At 36.7% G+C, this 19,867-nt stretch overlaps 1 protein-coding gene across 18 annotated transcripts in view; it reads right to left on the bottom strand.

Annotated features, from left to right (window-relative positions):
• The window catches only part of LMNTD1 (lamin tail domain containing 1), a 485,471-nt gene that overhangs the window by 31,231 nt on the left and 434,373 nt on the right, over nt 1-19,867 (bottom strand). For 15 of the 18 annotated variants that reach the window (XM_058743304.1, XM_058743305.1, XM_058743303.1 and 12 more), the window contains 5 exons: nt 14,334-14,520; nt 13,674-13,793; nt 11,532-11,746; nt 10,789-10,960; nt 1,992-2,154 (listed from right to left, as the gene is read on the bottom strand). In XM_058743304.1, the coding sequence (XP_058599287.1) occupies nt 2,065-2,154; nt 10,789-10,960; nt 11,532-11,746; nt 13,674-13,793; nt 14,334-14,520 (784 nt within the window). In that variant the 3' untranslated portion in view covers nt 1,992-2,064. The remainder of the gene's footprint in view (nt 1-1,991; nt 2,155-10,788; nt 10,961-11,531; nt 11,747-13,673; nt 13,794-14,333; nt 14,521-19,867) is intronic. The other 3 variants (XM_058743309.1, XM_058743313.1, XM_058743314.1) reach the window with 2 other exon arrangements.

Genomic DNA, 19,867 nt, shown 5'->3' with positions numbered 1-19,867 from the left:
GTCCAGCGATAAAGAGAATTTATAGTAGAGTGCTATAAGGGCTTTGTATGATAGGGGAAGTATAGGATGCTAAGAGAATACATATAAGGAACATAAAACTAATTTGGTGGAGGCCAGAAGATGGGCTTTTTGGAGGTAATTACATATAAGTGGAAATGTTGAGAATGGAGAATATTTATCCAGGTGAAGAGAGGAGTGACAGAACTTGTGAAGGCCTAGGGGTAGTTATGGTATGCTGGAGGAACTGAAGGAACTTCAAGCTGGCTGACGCACAGAGTGCAAGATGAATGTTGAGATAGGCTGGGTCAGGCTACAAGATACTTATGTAATTTCATGAGTTTGAACTTCACCATGAGGATGTTGGGAGAGAAAATGAAAATATTTAAGCAGGAAAAGTGAAGAGGTTATTTAAGATAAATAAACAAGATTCTGTGGTTAATTATAGGTGGGAATTGAGAAAAAAAGGAATAGAGAAAGATTCTCAGGTCCTGGGGTTCTGAATGGCATTTGCTGAGATAAGGGGAAAAAGTGGATTGACAAACTTTAAGGGAGAGATGATGATGAGATAAATTTTGTAAATGTTGGGAATGAGACACTCATGGGGCATCCAGGAGATTATAGGTAGGTAATTGGCCTCATGAATCGAGTTCAGAATAGAGGGCTGGGCTGAAGGTATAAATTTTTCCTACTCCATATCATTTCTGATATAGTTTTCAAAGTTATTTCAAAAATAGGTCTACCTATATGAGCCACCTGCTTATAAACCATCAGTGTCTCCTCCTAGCTATCTGATACAGTCCAAACTCTTTCACATAATGGTGTGCAAAGACTTTTATAGTCCCCACCAAACTTTCCAGACTAACATCTCAACATATATTTCAGTTGGATGCAATTTCTCACTGTTCTCTAGACACATAGAATTTATTTTTATCTCCATATGCTTTTAAAATATGCTATTTCTTTTATTCAGAATGCTTTGCCCACTTTCTTTTAAACTTGAATAGCTTCTATACATCTTTCAATATCATAGTTCAAATACTATCTCCTTTGAGTTGCCTTTTCAATTGCTTTCATGTCACTTTATAAACGTTTCTAAAACAATGTTTTTTGAACAGAGATCCTGTCCCATTTATTGGTAATGAAGTAAATTTAGAGGGTCATGACAGGTACTTAAAAATGAAATAGAATACAGTAGGAAATACAAGCAACTCAGAAAATTAAGTACTGCCTTTTGAAACTTTTGTGTCAGTTACACATGTACATGTGTATATGTATACTGAGTAATGATGTAAACCATATTTCTTACTGTGGTTTATGGTCAAAAATATTTGTAAGTCACTACCTTACTATGTTTGTTGCTTTACTATTTGTTTTTCTTCCCAGAAAGAGAGTGCCTTATTTTTGTGTCTGTGGTGCTTAGCACTATGATTTATTGTAGGCACTCAGCCATTTTTGAGTAAATTGTTTATGGTATGGGCTTTACCCAGATGTCAATATTCTCTCCCTCTTTCTTTTGTTCAGTGTCCCTTCAATTCTTCTATTAAGGTAAAGAAATAGTTTAATTTTGTTGATAACATGTCTTTAATACATATTCTTTGTAGAAGGAATGATGTATTCTAGGTTTGGAAGACATATTAGTAACAACAGATAAGTTTTCTGAGCTTCCACAGTTCATAGTAGAAACATTTCAGAATTTCAAGTTAGATTTGAGGTGAACAACAACACAATACAAGCACCACCACCAACACCAACACCCAAGTTCATGTATATTGCTTCAGGGAGAGGTGGAGGAGACAAGGACCACAGAAGGAACTACAGGGGGATTCTGCTTTATAAGTAATATTTATTTTAAAACAGAAATAGCTGGTGCAGATATGACAACATATTAACATTTTCAGTTGAAGTAGGAAGAGGACTGTGTTGCAACTTTATATATTTTATAGTATTAAAAAAATTTCAAAGAGGGGAAATTTTCTAGCTCTATCACTTACTTTTTTAGCTGTGGAATGGGAATATTAATGGGACTTATAATGAGATGAAAATTTATTATTTCAGTATCTGTCATCAGATTTCTCTTATGATAGGGTAGGATATCTTGACAGCCTTTTGACAGAAGTTGTGCTGATCTCTGAAGGTATGGGAGGAACTGTGCTTCTAAAAGAGAAGATGAGAGTGATTATGGAAAGAGATTTGAAGTGAAGGGCCAGTGGAAGCCCCCAGACCCCTTGTAGGACAGGTGAAAGGACTTTTAAGGAGATTCTATTCACAATTTTTGGCTTTTTTTTTCCTGGTAGGGGGCTTTGATGAAACCCTCTCTCATAACTCCATAGTTATCAGGAACACTTTCCTCATACAAGTGTGTGTGTGTGTGTGTGTGTGTGTATGTGTGTATGTGTGTGTTTTACTTTGTTGTGAAAATTCAGTGGGAGAGAATGAGTTTCATATCTTATTTAGTCATTTAATAATCTGTTAATCCACTACGTTAACTGGACTTTCTGTGCATCTTGTGATTTCCATCCAGTTTCCATGCAGAACACTCCCCTATGTTTCTGATAATTCCTATGGGAATAAATTCTCAGCAGACCAAATGATAAGTGGTAACTTTTGGCAAACATCCTGCTATTGCTTTAGAAAGACTATTATCAAGAGTAGAAACAAGCCAAAGATGGTCATGCTTACTGGAACTCTTCCATAATATACCAGAGAACCTAGTCAATTTAATAACATAAGAAAATAGTATAGGACTTCTGCAGAAGATAGCAGAGTAGGAGTATCCTAAGTTCACCATGTCCCATGGATACACCTAGATAACACTCACATCAGTGCAAATAACCAAGAAAACCACCTGAAGGCTGGCAGAACAGACTCTCCACAGCTCAATGTAAAGAAGAGGCCATATCAAAGAGGGTAGGAAGGATGGAGACATGGTTGGGAGCCAAATGGAACCATGGGATTGTCCCAGGGAGGGAGGGATACCACCAGCATAGAGACAGGGAGAGGACCAGACCCCATTCCAGGCACCTCAGGCACAGGGAACCCACATGGGGAGCCAAACGTTTGGCTTTGAAAACCACAGTTGCCTAACAATCAGTGGAATTTTAAAAATCAGTGACTCAGCTCTGGGAGAGCTGGGAGGATGGAGTCTCTGCTCTTTTAGGGACAGCACAGCAAACAGCCCTGCTAAGACAGTATAGAAGCAGCAGTTTGAAAAATGCCTGAAATATAGAAGAAGATTTTATTTACTAATCTCAGAGTATGTGCTAGAGACGCAGGGATCTTTGGGAGACTACTCCAAGAACAAAAGACCTGGTGGGTGCCATTTCCCTCCCCTGTCCCCCAGCCTAGATATACAGACACCTGTGGGAACCAGTGCAGTGCCAACACACTCCACCTAGCTTACTAAAAGTATACCTCACTCCTGGGCTCTTCTATGGACCTTCCCCTGCACCCAGCCTCTGGAGGAGTTCTCCAAAGTGGCTAATGGTCCCCTACCACAGCAGAGGTAACCCTACTAATACTGCATGCCATGTCCCTGTGAGCTTCTGCAGATCTTCCCCCTTCAACTTGGTGAACCTTGGCAGTTTTCCCAGGTGGCTGTAAGGCCCCTCCCACAGCAGACCAGGATGGTCTTTGCAGGCACCACAGTCTACTCCCACATTTTCCTGTAGACTATCTCCTCTAATATACCCTTGGCTGGAGCCCATCCAAACTGGTGCCACAAGCCTGGCCATGTACAAAGAGCCCCAGCAGGGGCCAGGACCACTGCAAAGTAACTCCTGGGACAGGGGAAGATAATGATAGAAACCAGTCCAACTGAAGCCCACAGTAGTCTGGTAGTCTGGGGGCAAATATCAGGACTGACTACAGGTTCTGACTACCAGCAAAAGCTTCTTAGTGGGCAACACAAAAGAAAGCTTTGCAGTTCAGTGCTACTGAAGTGCTGGCATACAACTGGTCTGACTCAACTCAAGCCCAAGGGTGGCCCCAGACTGTCCCACTAACAATACAGAGACCAAACACTGACCACAAACAGCAGAGAGTCATTGCAAATAACTGGAGTGAAGGCAAATGTGAGTCAGCCACAATAGTAGGGCACACACAACCTAGCAGGCACTCCTGAAGTGCCAGGTTCTGGTAACAGGGAACACTGCACTGCAGGTCTTCAAAGGACATCTTCTTCATAAGGCCACTACTTTCAAGAGCAGGAGGCATACCTGATCTTCTTAACATACAGAAACATACACAGAGAGTTAGACAAACTGAGGGGACAGAGGAATAGGTCCCAAATGAAAGAACAGGACAAAATCAGAGCATGGGAGCTAAATAAAACAGAGATAAGTAATATGCTTGCTAGATAATTAAAGTAATGGTCACAAAGATACTCACTAGACTGAAGAAAAGAGTAGAAAACATCAGTAAGACCCTCAACAAAGAAAGAGAAAACAAAAAAGAACCAATCAGAGATGAAAAACTCAATAACCAAAGTTAAAATTACACTAGATGGAATAAGCAATAGACTAGAGGAAGCTGAAGAATGAATCAGTGACCTAGGAAACAGAGTAATGGAAAGCAATCAAGCTGAACAGGAGAGAAAACTAATAATAAAAAATGAAAATAGACATAGGGAACTCAGTGGCACCATCAAAAGTAATATTTGCATTATAGGGATCCAAAAAAAAAGAGAATGAATGCAGAAAATTTGAAAAATAATAGCTGAAAACTTCTTGAATTTGGGGAAGAAAACAAATCCAGATCCAGGAGGAACAGAGAGCCCCCAATAAAATCAAACCAAGAAGGTCCACACCAAGACATATAGTAATTAAAATGACAAAAAGTAGTGAGACAGAGAGAATATTAAAAGCCCAAAAAGAAAAGAAAACAGTTACATACAAGCCCTTAAGGCTAACAGTGGACTTTTCAGCAGAGACCTTGCAGGCTAGAAAGGAGTGGCATGATAGGTTCAAAGTGCTGAATGAAAAAAACCCACAGCCAAGAATATTCTATCCAGGAAGGCTATCATCTTAACATAACATAAAAATACTTAAAGAGTTTCCCATACAAACAACAGTTAAAGGAATACATGACCACTAAACCAGGCCAATGAGAAATATTAAAGGGGACGTTTGAGTGGAAAGGAAAGACCATAAGTAGGAGTAAGAAAAGTAGAAAGCACAAAAGCAGTAAAATTAAGTGTATCTATAAAAATCAGGTAAGATATTAACAAAATAAAAGGATGTAAAATATAATACCATATGCCTAAAATGTGGGAGAAGGAGGAATAAAGAATGGGTTGAGACTTTAGTGACTGTCACTTTACTATAGACTGCTATATATGCATAAGATGGTATATATAAGCCTAATAGTGATAATAAATCAAAAATCATTCATAGATATGCAAAAAATAAGGAGAAAGGGATCCAAGCATATCACTAAAAAAGCCAGCAGGAGCACCTGGGTGGCTCAGTCAGTTAAGTATCCGATTCTTGTTTTCAGCTCAGATCATGGTCTCATGGTTCATGGGTTCAAGCCCCACATCAGGCTCTGTGCTGAAAGTTTAGGATTCTCTCTCTCCTTCTCTCTCTGCCCCTCCACAACTCATGTGTGCTCTCTCTCTCTCAAAATAAATACATAAACTTTAAAAAAAGCCAGCAAACTGTGAAAGAAGAGAGCAAGAGAAGAAAGTAACAGAGAACTACAAAACAACCATAAAACAAGTAACATAATGGCAATAAATACACATACCTATCACTAATTATTTTGAATGTAAATGGACTAAATGTTCCAGTCAAAAGACATAGGGTGATGGAATGGATAAAAAAGCAATAATACCCATCTATATGCTGCCTATAAGAGACTCATTTCAGACTTAAAGACACATAAAAAGACACATTAAAAGTGAAGAGATTGAGGGGCACATGCGTGGCTCAGTTGGTTAAGCATCCAACTTTGGCTCAGGTCATGATCTCACAGTTCGTGGGTTTGAGCCCCACATCGGTCTTTGTGCTGGTGGTTCAGAGCTGGGAACCTGCCTCTGATTCTGTGTCTCCCTCTCTCTCTGCCCCTCCCCTGCTTGTGCTCTATCTCTGTCTCTCAAAAATAAATAAACATTAAAAAATGTTTTTTAAGTGAAGGGATTGAAAAGCATTTATCATGCAAATGGAGGTGAAAAGAAAGCTGGGGTAGCAATACACATCAGACAAAATAGCTTTTAAAACAAACACTACAACAGAAGACAAAGAAAGACACTATATAATCATAAAGGGAACAATTTAACAAGAAGACATAATAATCGTAAATATTTATGCACCCAGCATGAGAGCAGCCAAACACATAAAGCAGCTAATAACATACGTGTAAAGAAAGTAATTAATAGTAATATAATAATATTAGGGGACTTTAACATCTTACTTATCTGATAAAGGGTTAGTATCCAAAATATATAAAGAACTTATAAAACTCAACATCCCAAAACCAAATAATCCAGTTAAAAATTGGCAGAAGACATGAATAGATATTTTTCCAAAAAAGACACACAGGTGGCTAGCAGACACATGAAAAGATGCTTAACATTACTCATCATCAGGGAAATACAAATCAAAACTCCAATAAGACTTCACCTCACACTTGTCAGAATGGCTAAAATTAACACAGGAAACAAAGCTGTGGTGAGGATGTGCAGAAAGGGGAATCCTCTTTCACTGCTGGTAGGAATGCAAACTGGTACAGTCACTCTGAAGAACAGTATGGAGGTTCCTCACAAAGTTAAAAATAGAACTACCCTATGATCCAGTAATTGTACTATTAAGTATTTACCCAAAGGATACAAAAATATTGATTCGAAGGGACACATGCACCCCAATGTTTACAGCAGCTTTATCAACAATAGCTAAATTATGGAAAGAGCCCCAGTGTCCATCAACTGATGAATGGATAAAGAAGATGTGCCCCCCCCACACAGGAATATTAGCCATAAAAATAATAAAATCTTGCCTTTTGAAACGTGGTGGATGGAGCTACAGTGTATTATGCTAAGTGAAATAGTCCAAGAAAGACAAATACCATATGATTTCATTCTTATGCGGAATTTAAGAAACAAAACAGATGAACATAGGGGAAAATAAAGAGATGCAAACTGGAAAACAGACTCAACTTTAGAGAACAAATGAGGGGAAATGGGTGGGGGAATGGGTTAAATGGGTGATGGTTATTAAGGAGGGCACTTGGAATGAGCACTGGGTTTTGTAAGTAAGTGATGAATCACTAAACTCTACACCCAAAACTAATCTTACACTGAATGTGAACTATTTGGAATTTAAATAAAAACTTGAAAAAAATAACTTATACAATTGAATACCAAAGAAACAAATAACCCAACTGAAAAATGGAGAGAGGACATGAATATACATTTCTCCAAAGAAGATATACAGATAGCCAACAGACACATGAAAAGATACTCAACATCACTAATTATCAGGGAAATGCAAATCAAAACCACAATGAAATATCACCTCACACCTGTCAGAATGGCTAAAATAAAAAAAGACAAGAAATAACAAGCATTGGTGAGGATGTGGAGAAAAAGGAACCCTTGTGCACTGTTGGAAGGAATGCAGATTGGTGCAGCCACTGTGAAAAATAGTATAGAATTTCCTCAAAAAATTGAAAATAGAATTACCATATGATCACCATAGTGAAAATACTACTGGATATTTACCCAAAGAGAACAAAAACACTAATTCAAAAAGATATGCACCCCTATGTTTATCGTAGCATTATTTACAGTAGCCAAGATTTAGAAGCAACCCAAGGGTCCATGTATAGGTGAATGAATAAAGAAGAAATGGTATATATATGCAATGGAATATGACTCAGCCTTAAAAATGAATAAAATCTGACCATTTGGAGCAACAACATGGATGGATGTATAGGGTATAATGCTAAGTGAAATAAGTCAGTCAGTGAAAGACAAATACCATATTATTTCACCCAGATGTGGAATTTAAGAAACAAAACATGTGAACAAGGAATAAAAGAGACAAAAAGATTCTTTTAAAAGAAGATTTAGATCTTTTTAGATCTTTTAGATCTAAATTCTTATAGATCTTTTAAAATATTCTTTTTAAAAAAATTATTAGAATGCCAGTGTAGTTAACATACAGTGTTAATTTCAGTTCAATATATTACTCAGTGCTCATCAAGGTAAGAGTACTCTTAATCCCCTTCACCTATATCACCCATCTCCCTGCCCACCTTTCCTCTGGTAACCATCTGTTTGTTTTCTATAGTTAAGAGTCTATGTTTTGGTTTGCCTGTTTTTTCTCCTTGTCCATTTGTTTTGTTCCTTTTTCTCCACATTTTCAAAACACTTGTTTCTTGAGTTTTTAAGTTTAGTCCTTCTGGCAAGTGTGAGGTGATATCTCATTGTGGATTTGATTTGCATAACCCTGATGATGGATGATATGGAGTATCTTTTCACGTTGGCCATCTGTATGTATGTCTTCTTTGGAGTAATGTCTGTTCATGAACATACTCTTAAATATACAGAACAAACTGGTGGTCGCCAGAGAGGAGGTGGGTGGGGGGATGGATGAAATATGTGAAGGGGATTATGAGTACAGTAATCGTGATGGGCACTGAGTGATGCACAGAGATTTAAATAATAATATTGTACACTTGAAATACAATAAAATTTATGTTAATTATAGTTGAATAAAAAGATTAAAGAAAGAAAATTTGAAGCCAAATTTCTTTGAGAAACAAGTCGTCTAGAATGGGTAAAATAGTGTCTACTATCATTATTTGGAGAAAAACATAATTCGTGTTCTTCTTATGAATCTCAAATCTAAGTTGTAATGCACTAAAAGTGTGTGTCTGTGTGTATTATACATAAAAATTACATGTATAAATTATTGCTAAAGAGCTCTTTAAATTTCCAAATCTCTTACTTGATGGATGAAGAAAGTCAAGCACAAAGATGTAGGGTATTAATTTTATGAAATTGAATATATTCAGGAATTTACATAATTTTTATCATTCCACTTCTAAAAGTTACTATTTTGGGGGTACTACTTCCAATTATGTATTAGTATACTCACACAGTGGTTTTCATACTATGGTATAGAATTCTATGATTCCAGAAAGGTACCTCAAAGATCACAGGGAAGGAGAGAAGAAGCCAGGGAAGATGGGAGGGAAGAAGGGTATAGTGGGCAGTGGGAATTGCTACCTTTTCTTCAATTTGGACAGGTTTCCTTGTAACATTTTATATATTGAGTCTGCCCAATATTTCATTTAAAAAAGCATCCCTCTACTAATTAAAAGTTTGCAAATCATTATAGCTTGAGCAGCATATAGCACCTGTATGAAGCTGATTTTCACAGCTTAGGATCAGGAATTGCATTCTAATTAGATTCTTGTAAACATTTGGGGGCACCTGATGAACTTCATGGACTCTTTCTCCAGAAACCATCATATAGGCACACATTTGTGTACCAGATGTAGCAGTTCAGGGACTTCCCAAAATCCATTCACAGATCCTGGGTTGATAACCCAACTTAAGAGGACTGAAATAAGAAACTTCTTGTTGAAAAAGAGTAAGAATTTGGTATTGATATTAGAATGCGTTTGGAAAAGATGTTTATAGCAGCACTTTCAACAATAGCCAAATTATGGAAAGAGCCTAAATGTTCATCAACTGACGAATGGATAAAGAAGATGTGGTTTATATATACAATGGAATACTACTTGGCAATGAGAAAGAATGAAATCTGGCCATTTGTAGCAACGTGGATGGAACTGGAGAGTATTATGCTATGTGAAATAAGTCAGGTAGAGAAAGACAGATACCACATGTTTTCACTCATATGTGGATCCTGAGAAACTTAATAGAAGACCAGCGGGGAGGGGAGGGGGGAAAAAGTTACAGAGAGGGAAGGAGGCAAACCATAAGAGACTCTTAAATACTGAGAACAAACTGAGGGTTGATGGAGGGTGGGGGAGAGGGTAAAGTGGGTGATGGGCATTGAGGAGGGCACCTGTTGGGATGAGCACTGGGTGTTGTATGGAAACCAATTTGACAATAAATTATATTTAATATAAAAAAAAGATAAATTTTTCTTTAAGCATAGCATAACTTTGTAAGGCTAGTTTTTCTTGCCTAATGAAAAACAAAATGTACTTTTGACCAAACTTCAAGTATCCTATGTACTCTTTCTGGCCACATTATTCTTTTATATATTGAGTCTGCCCAATATTTCATTTAAAAAAGCATCCCTCTACTAATTAAAAGTTTGCAAATCATTATAGCAAATCATTATTCAATAGATATTGAGAACAGTAGAAGACACTGTGCTAAAGCAAATGTAAGTGAATGATTTATGATACTTGCTTTAGGAGCCATCTACACTTGAAGAAATGAATATTTATTTATTTATTTATTTATGTTTAAGTTTGTTTATTTTGAGAGAGAAACAGAGAGAGTGAGTGGGGAATGGGCAGAGAGTGAGCGAGAGAGAATCCCAACCAGGCTCCATGCTGTCACTGTGGAGCCCTATGTAGGTCTCAAACCCACAAACCATGAGATCATGACCTGATCTAAAACCTAGAGTCAGATGCTCAGCTGAGTGAGCCATCCAAATGCCCCAAATAGTTTTTAGTACTTAGTGAATTTTATCACTTAACCCGTTTCACCAGGTCTCCTTCCCTCCTTCTCTCTCTTCCTTCCTCCTCTCTCTTCCTCCTCCCACCCACATCTCTTAACTCTCCAGTGGAATAAGTACTTTGCCTTACCTGGGCTGGATCAGACCCAGATGACTGAGGCCTAGGCTGTCTATCTAAGCTGCTTCCAGCCATGCTGGTATTGTGAGGTTCAATCAGAGGACAGTAGGGATGTGCAGGGACATTGGGACTGTGGCACCAAGGACTGCTATTAGGAAAAAGGGTTGGTGGGTTTTCTTTTTCTCTGTAAAAAAAAAAAAAATTAAGTCCAAAGTGAACCAAAAAGGGATCATCATAGTTCATTATCAATGAACCTCAATTAAAGTGAAAGCATGTTTCAAGACCATGTTTTAAGACCATGTGGGCAGTGCTTTTATCACATCAGAAGTATTTGCCCACACATGTGTAACAAATTCTTCACGTTAAGCCAGAAGGCAACTTTTGATCCAAGATGAAATTCCTAGATGATTCACTATTCCCTCCACCGAAGCACTGCTAAAGACATGGTGATAACTGCATCTCTTCGCCTCTCCACAGCCTTGCCTCTAACAGCATTGCCACCAAGAAGTGAAATGGCCAGAGGGGTCTTGATATTGCCCAGCGGAAGTCACCAGCCTTAACTGTCCCATGACTATAACCCTGCTTTCTCTGTGTTTTTCACAAAACACAAACAGTATTATGGTTTTTATCATTCTATTTGAAATAGGATTTTTTTTGTCATTATTGATTTACCTATTCATCATGTCTCTACTTGTCACCCAGTCATTCCTACTTGTTCAATTAAAATTTTTTTTTTAAATCCAAACAACTTTTACCTTTTAAGAAAAACTCTAACTTGTTCCATCTGATTTTTTGAGGTATCCTTATTAGACTTGTCTTGTTTTTCTTTAGTTGTAGATATAGCTGTTGGCCAATGAAATATGTGTCTTCGAGACGTTGGACTTACTATTGAGCATCTGTCAAATTCAATGTCAGTCTCTAATTTCTCCCACACTTGTTTCCAGTGAATAGGAGTGTACCAGGCGACAGCCTAACAAAAATGATTCATTAATGTCAACTACCGATGGAGTTGGATAGATTTTTTTTAAATGTCATAGGCTTATTGCAGTAAAATTTCAAAGTCAAACAATTTGATGCCACTCACTTACTATGGGTGAATTAATAAAACACACAGTGAGGATGTAATAAGGCATCCTGGCCTTAGTTTCCAATTCTAAAACTTACAAACTGCATAACCTCAGACAGATTAGTTGCTTATTATCTTGGACTGTGTCCTCATATGTGAAATGGGGAGGATGGTGGTAGGGAATTGTTATATGAGGGTGTTGTGAGGTTCAGTTAAGCTACTAAATTTCATTAACTATAAAGAACTGTGCAAAAAGCAGTTGTAAGTAGTTGTGTAGTTCAAATCAGAGTAAAAGGAGCAGTGTAAGTACAAAGACTAATTTCATTTCAGGGAAGGACAATTTACTCAAATAGGCATTCCAGGAGCTCAGAGATCTGGTCTCTCTCGTTCAACACTCAGTGTCTGGGAACAGTGTGCACACAAAGTAGAAACCCCAAATGTGTTTGCAGAACAAATAAATGGGTGGATAAATGTGATGAAAAATCTGAAACAGAAATGCCTTAGTCATAATCTGCCAATGATTTTTTACAAGGCTGAGTAAATAACTTAGATTATATCACCTATTTTTCCCATCAATGAGAATCATTAGCAGTATTACAAAATTCAGTTTTAGCCCGCTGAAAGATCTAAAGGTAAGTGAGTAAATGCTTCAAAATTACAGCTAATGAGTGGTCTCCCTATCTAACAACTGCTGTTATTACAGAAAGACATTAAATGGCTCTTAATAAATTAGCAAGTCTACTCAAAAGAGAGAGTACAATCTAAGAATGAGGTATAATGTAGCAAGAAAGACAATCAAAGAGATAGATTCCAATTAACATATTATCTGGATTAGTAGTTATATGACATAGTAAGTTAGACTGGGGGTAAGAAAAAAAAGATTTTTTAAGAAAAATTAAAATAATGTTTTTGCAAAAAGATTAACTTTTTTGTTGTAAACAAAGATAGCTTTCAACTTTATTAGTGTGTTTTTGGGCATATACTTACACTACTATTATGCTAAGGAAAAGGTAGAGTGAAAATATAAAATTGTCAAATACTGGGAATAAGTTACCTAAAATTATTACTAATACACTTAATTTATGGTGAAGTTGATTTAAAGTATAGTTGTTACAAATTAGACTATAGATTCTTTCTTTTTTTCTTTTTTAATTTTTTTTTCAACGTTTTTTATTTATTTTTGGGACAGAGAGAGACAGAGCATGAACGGGGGAGGGGCAGAGAGAGAGGGAGACACAGAACCGGAAGCAGGCTCCAGGCTCCGAGCCATCAGCCCAGAGCCTGACGCGGGGCTGAACTCACGGACCGCGAGATCGTGACCTGGCTGAAGTCGGACGCTTAACCGACTGCGCGACCCAGGCGCCCCTAGATTCTTTCATTAGAATATTAATATCTTAAGAGCAGATATCATATCCTACTCTATGTTATATTCTTAGCACTTATTCCAGCCATTGGAATGGACAATAATCTCAACAAATAACTGAGAAATGAGTAAGTGAATAGAAAAGGTCTCTATGTAGTACTTTCCTTTCTTATTCCACTCTTTGGCCTAAATATCATAAATAAAATCCATCCCTGATTCTAAAATTTGAAGTAACTTCTTATAAATATGGGCTATGAAAATTATTTTTGCCAACTTGTAAGTAGCTCTTTGGCATTTTGGCCCTGGGAAGATGATGCTGTTGATTTGCCTGACATGTTATTGCAGTTGGTGATGGTTCTATCCGAGCTCTTAAGGATGGAAAATAGTTGAGTCAGCTAAGAGGAGAAGGGGAACCTAAGGAGAGTTATGCATTCTTTTAAAAGCTATTGTTGAGAATCAGACACTGACTTCACCATTAGGTTTGCACAGAATTGTTGTACAATCTGGGCTTGTTTTAAACATTTTTTGTTCTCTCCAAAGAAAATCTGATGGTGGCTGATGCTTTGCTTCAGATGCAGCTGCCCATACCTATAAGAAAAACGGTTTGTTAATGACAAATGCCATTGCAGCTTCACATAGTTTTGTATATGTCAGGGGGTCACTGAAATGTGTCATTTTGAACAATGAGGTTTTAAAATATGACTGTATAATGTATAATATCAGCTGTGTAAACCCAGCTACTGTACATGACTTAAAGCACAAAAAAGAAAGGAAACCTTCCAGCATCAACTAATTACCTGCTCTCTAAGCAAATAATCTCTTTGCTTTTAAGGATTATGTTTGCTTAGTTTTGGGAACCTAAGTATTTCATTTTAATAGTGAAATCATAAAAACAAAAGGTATTGTACACCAAATTGAGGAAAGCAATGGAAATTGAATTACAGGTGTTAATTTACATCCAGGGATGGACAAAGTGGCACAAATAACCAACAACAACGAGAAACCACATTTTACGTAGAGATCAAATGATGAAGAAATAACTGGTGCTGAGCCTGTCTGGCTGGGTAGATGAGTTTTTCCTGTACAATTCTAGTTCAGAGCATCACAGCATTTATATCTGGCACTCACTGTTACTGTGCGATTGGCCTGCATTATGATATTTGGAAGGAAGCGGTACAAAGAGACTGTTTGTCCATTCACATTTTGCTGGAGAATATGGCCTCCAATCTCCAGTTCTTTGTCAAGGGAAGAGTTAATGAGCTTCACGAATAAACCCTTCACATTTACTTCAGCTATTTTAATGTCTCCAAGAGCACTGAAAAAATAAAACACAAAGATCATAAGGCGACTTTAAAGAAACGTGTCTTTAGCTCATTTTAAGGACTGAATAATATGCTTTGAAAGTACAACTTTCAAATAGCTGTATAGTCTATTGGACACAGTCTATGTAGAAATAGTGTATTTTATAACTTAAGACAAATGGCTTGATCTCTTGGTTCTGCTTGTTTATCTATGCAACAAAATTCTTTCACATAAAGTAATTAAAGAAAAGTTAGAAAGCACTTTAGGTGTCAAGGTATAAATGTCATAGGAAGATGTGTTTATCATTATTTACATTCCTTCTGTTCATCATAAAAGCACTGAGACATGAAACTACCATCTAAATGAAGAGGAAAGTTAAACCATTCAGATTATTTCGGATAAAGTTACTGTGAGGATGAATAGCAACTACATGCTTAAAAAGAATGATTGAAACTTAAAATATTATACAAATATAAAATGGTAATTTTTCCCTGCAACGTGTTGAAAGCCTAGTGTGTGCCAGGGACCAGGCTAAACATTTGTATGTTAGCATTTCTTAGAGTGTGGGTCACACGAAATCCCATTTGTGGGTTATAGCCATCATTTTAAAAGTGAAATGCCAGCAATAATAACCAATAATTATTATGTGCTGGGTACTTTGTAAAGATTGTATCTATAACTGCAGTTTCATATCCACAATTCCAAAATCCAAAAAACCCTAAAAAACCCCAAAACTTAAAAAAAAATACATTTGATACTGTGATGAGCACTGGGTATTGTATGTAAGTGATGAATCACTACATTCTATACCTGAAACTAATACTGCACTGTATGTCCATTAGTTGGAATTGAAATAAAAACTTGACAAAAATATACATTTGAGGAAAAATCTGACCTGAATTCTTTCAGTGGCAAAATCTGACCTGAAACTCTTGGGAGGTTATTAAGAGCCTTCATTTGTGGTTTGTGTGAATATTAATTATGTTTGGCTGTGGAAAGATTAATGTTTGATTTTGGATACTTTTCTAAGCCCTGATGGGGTGTTATGTAATATGTGTTCTGGTCATCATATTACTTTCCTCAAATCCCCCAAATTCTGAATTTTGAAACACATTAAGTCCCCAGATATTTTGGGAAAGGCGTTGTGAACTTTCAGATATTCATTTAATCCTCACAATAAGGCTACCCATTTCTTACTGAAGGTCATGGTAAACAATTTGAGGAACACTAATATTTCATGTAATTCTTACAACAAGTACCAGTGAGACAAGTACTATTTAGTCCCATTTTACAGACAAGGACATTTTACAGACATGTTTAGAGAGAGATTGCCGTGTCCAAGAGTACCCAATAAATGTTAGCATTAGCTCTTCTGTCTCACTCAACTAATGCATTCTCAAAGAGGTTTGATGCAAACATTCAAATTGTTTAAAGTCTATATAGCCTGGTGGTTGAGGCTCTCATCACTTTTGTATGATATTATAATAGTGTCCTAACTGGTTTCTCCAGTATTGTACCCTCCTAACTAGTCTCCATTTTACTTCCAGAGCAATCTTTGTTCAAGGATAAACCCCTCAGTATCTTACCATATACTTCCAGACAAAACATCAGCTTCATAGCATGGAAACGAGGCTGTACATAATTTCTTTTTTCCCCCTACCGCCTAGCTTTGCTTAAACTGTAACCATGAAGTCTTAAAATTTACCACAAGACTTGTGATAATTCATGCCATTGCATGCTTTACTCACTGTCTTTGCAAGTGTTGGTAGTCACTCTTCTTATTCCCCACATCCCTACTAACACTTGAAATTTTCAAATTTCTTAATATTTTCAATATCATGGGTACAAAATTTGTTTTCCCTGATTATAGAGAAGTTGAGTAAGCTATTTATTGGCCACACAGTTTTGTTCTGTGAATTCCCTGTTAATATTATTTTTTCCACTTCTATAAGGTTGATTTACATTTTTATAATTGAGCTAATAGTATTTCTAAAATAGCATTTAAATATATACACATATTTTTGGAAGAAGAACTGTGCAGTAATAAAAGTATTATTCATGTAATTTTAAGTTCCTATATTGGTGATAATTTGTTATGGTAGCAATAGGAAACTAACATACACTTCTTATAAATTTTTAAATTGTGTGCTAGAAATGTTGCCAAAGTCTTCTGTTTTCTGTCTTCTGTTTTTCTAATGATAAACCACTACCAATCTTTTGTTTAAGTGTCTTTTTTTTTCTCTAAGATTTTCCTTATGTCTTCTGTTTTAGAAGTTTTTCTACAATGTAATCAGAGATTTGGCTTTTTATTTTTCTGCCTTTTATCTTTCTGGGAGTTGGCAGTGCTTCTTGCATCTGTGGCTTGATGTCTTTCATTAGGTTGGGAAACTTCTATGTTGGATTTTGACCAATACTGTTTTGTCTTAATCTGTGTTTCCTCCCCTTAAGGGACTTCAGTTACAAGTAGTTCAATTTTGTTTTAAATCTTTCTCTATTTATAATTGTGTGCTAGTGTCTGTTCTTCTAAAATCTTTGCAATTCAGCCTGGGTATTTTCTTCTGAGAATGCTTTAGTGCAATAATTCTCTCTTGTGTTGCATCAAATATATTGTTAAACCCAACTATTTCTGAAATAGTAATTTCTCTTATTGGAATTTTTACTTCTAGAATTTCTTTTTGATAATTTCATAAGAGAATAAACTAATAAAGTATTTATTTTGTCATTAAATTCTTTGAATATTTAGTCATTGTTATTTTAAAATCCCTGTCAGATAACCATAATATTTTTACTACCTAGGCCTGTTTTTTTCTAAGTTTTTTTTAATGTTTATTTTTATTTTTGACAGAGAGAGAGAGACAGAGCATGAGCGGGGGCAGGGCAGAGAGAGAGGGAGACACAGAATCTGAAGCAGGCTCCAGGCTCTGAGCTGTCAGCACAGAGCCTGACATGGGGCTTGAACTCATAGACCATGAGATCATGACCTGAGCTGAAGTTGGACGATCAACCACTGAGCCACCCAGGCACCCCTACCTAGGCCTGTTTTTAATGTCCATTTTTAACCTTAGTTTTTGGTCAACTTTTGTCATTTTGTATGCCTTGTAAATTCTTACTATTGGGTGACCCTTTGAGGTTCCACCTGAAAGCCTGGGTTGTTTATTAACGGTCCTCCTTCTTGACAGGCCCTGAATCTCAATATTTATTCACCTAGTCTTATGAGACTGCCAATATATGATTAACTTCTCAGCTTCTTAGCTGCTGGTTTCAAATTAGCAACTGTTTTGAGGAGAAAATGGCTTAAAATGTCAGACTATCACTCTGAGTTTCCTCTCCTAGAAGAGGAATTGTGAGAACAGAGAATGTAAACATCCATGAAATCTCAATATGCACTACCAAACTGCTTTAAAAATAGCGGTCTAATTTCATACTTCCATTGCATTATATGAGAATGGCTGTTTTGCAGAGGTTTACTTTTGAGTAATTTACATGCCTGTTTTTTCTTTTGCATCACCGTTATGGTTCTTACTAAATTGTTGGTATAACATTTTGCTCTTCTTTGCCTAGAATTCCTCTATGTCATCCTCATCCTACTGTCACTGAATTCTCCGTGAGATACTTTAATTTCTTGACAAGATGCCTTTTTGTTTTTCAGACTTGTTTTTTTTTGCATGGGAGATGAGCACTATTTTGAGTTTTGCTTTTAAACAGTTAAGAACCTAGAATAGTTCCGTTATCCTTTTGTTATCATACACATAATGGAATATGCACAGTTGCTTTTCAAAAACCTTCCATTATTTACGTGAACTGTTTATTCATTGATCTTAAATTTTTATTTTATGCACATAAATAGAATAAATTAGCTTGTCTGAAGGAAAAAACAACTTCACCCCTGTCAGGGCTAATCACTTCATTTCCCTGCCTTTTGATATTTGGCCAAAAGCTATAGGAAAATACTTCACACAGTACATAGAAATTCACAGAGGCAGGGCTGTTAAACTGCTATCACACAGCCTTTACTAGTTATCTTTTTCTTTTTACAATAAGCCTTCCCACTTTTCTTTAGTAGAAAAGTGACTTCAGACCTCTGCTTATAAGTCATGATATGCTGAGAGTGTAAAATGTACCAATCATTCTTTCAGGAGTCTTGGCATGGGACTGATTAGTAAAGAGATTGAAGAGACATATGGCTATGTAACTTTTTAAAAAACAAACACTTTCCATTATTTAAGCCCTGATTTATCTAGTTCTTAGGTTCTTTTTGATAGCTTCATGCTACTTATCTACATTAAGGTTTCTACAACTCTAAAGTTTGCTAAAATTACCTTAGAGTGTCAGTTCTTCCAATAGACACCTACCTAACAATTCTCTGTACAGATTGGCACCTATCTTTATAGCTGTGGGAGGTCTGATGAAGGGGTACAGTATTTAAGACCTCATAAGGTTTTAAAATTTTTTTTTAAATGTTTATTTATTTTAGAGAGAGAGCACAAGCAAGGGAGGGGCAGAGAGAGAGAGAGAGAGAGAGGGAGACACAGAACGGAAGCAGGCTCCAGACTCTGAGCTGTCAGCACATAGCCCAATGGTGGCTCAAACCCACAAACCATGAGATCATGACCTGAGCTGAAGCTGGCTGCTAAACCAACTGAGCCACCCAGGCGCCCCAAGACCTGTAAGTTTTTAGAAGACAAACTTAGGAAGACTCAGGGAGTTTGATTCAGCTCATTGCTATTACAAGAGAAAAGCCCTCAGATTTGTAACATTATAAGCTATTTTGGACAAAAACTATTCATGTAGTTATCATTATCTTGGTGAGGTCCATCTTGGCCCACAGCTTCCTACCATCCTGATTCTAGATTTACAGAATGAACAACTGCCTAGGGAAGTGTAGAGAATGAGAATGAGTGGGAAGGTAGCCTTCTTAATGTAGTTTGGTCACTCCTGAGGCATCTAGAACTGACCTGAAAGTTAATATATGGTCTTAGAGGTAGGAAGAAAGATCACGCATAGCTAGTGAAAATTCTAATAATTTCTTCATTTTGTTTCTTGTTTGTCTACTATTTTTTCCTCCTGCTGGAATATATTAAACATCTTTAGAGATAATGAGTGATAGCAGGAAATAAACAGCATATTTTACTGAAAACAATCAAATTGAGAAGAGGCTTCTGTTTCTAGCTGAGTTTCAGTAACAGAAACTGTATTTGACTTCTCATCTGAAACAACTAAGAATCTAGAAGAAATTATATGAACTGATGTTTTCCAAGATATTGGACACTGTTCACTGAAGAATAGTGATCCATGAGAGACAGAAAATAATGAGGTGAGCTTTAAAACTTTTCTAGATTACTGCCTTCAGAGAGTTTCTA

The sequence above is a fragment of the Neofelis nebulosa genome, chromosome 8, assembly GCF_028018385.1.
Source record: "Neofelis nebulosa isolate mNeoNeb1 chromosome 8, mNeoNeb1.pri, whole genome shotgun sequence".
In the NCBI taxonomy this organism is placed as follows: domain Eukaryota; kingdom Metazoa; phylum Chordata; class Mammalia; order Carnivora; family Felidae; genus Neofelis; species Neofelis nebulosa.
Note: the sequence above shows the minus strand (reverse complement) of the source record. Positions and strands in the feature narration are given on the sequence as shown.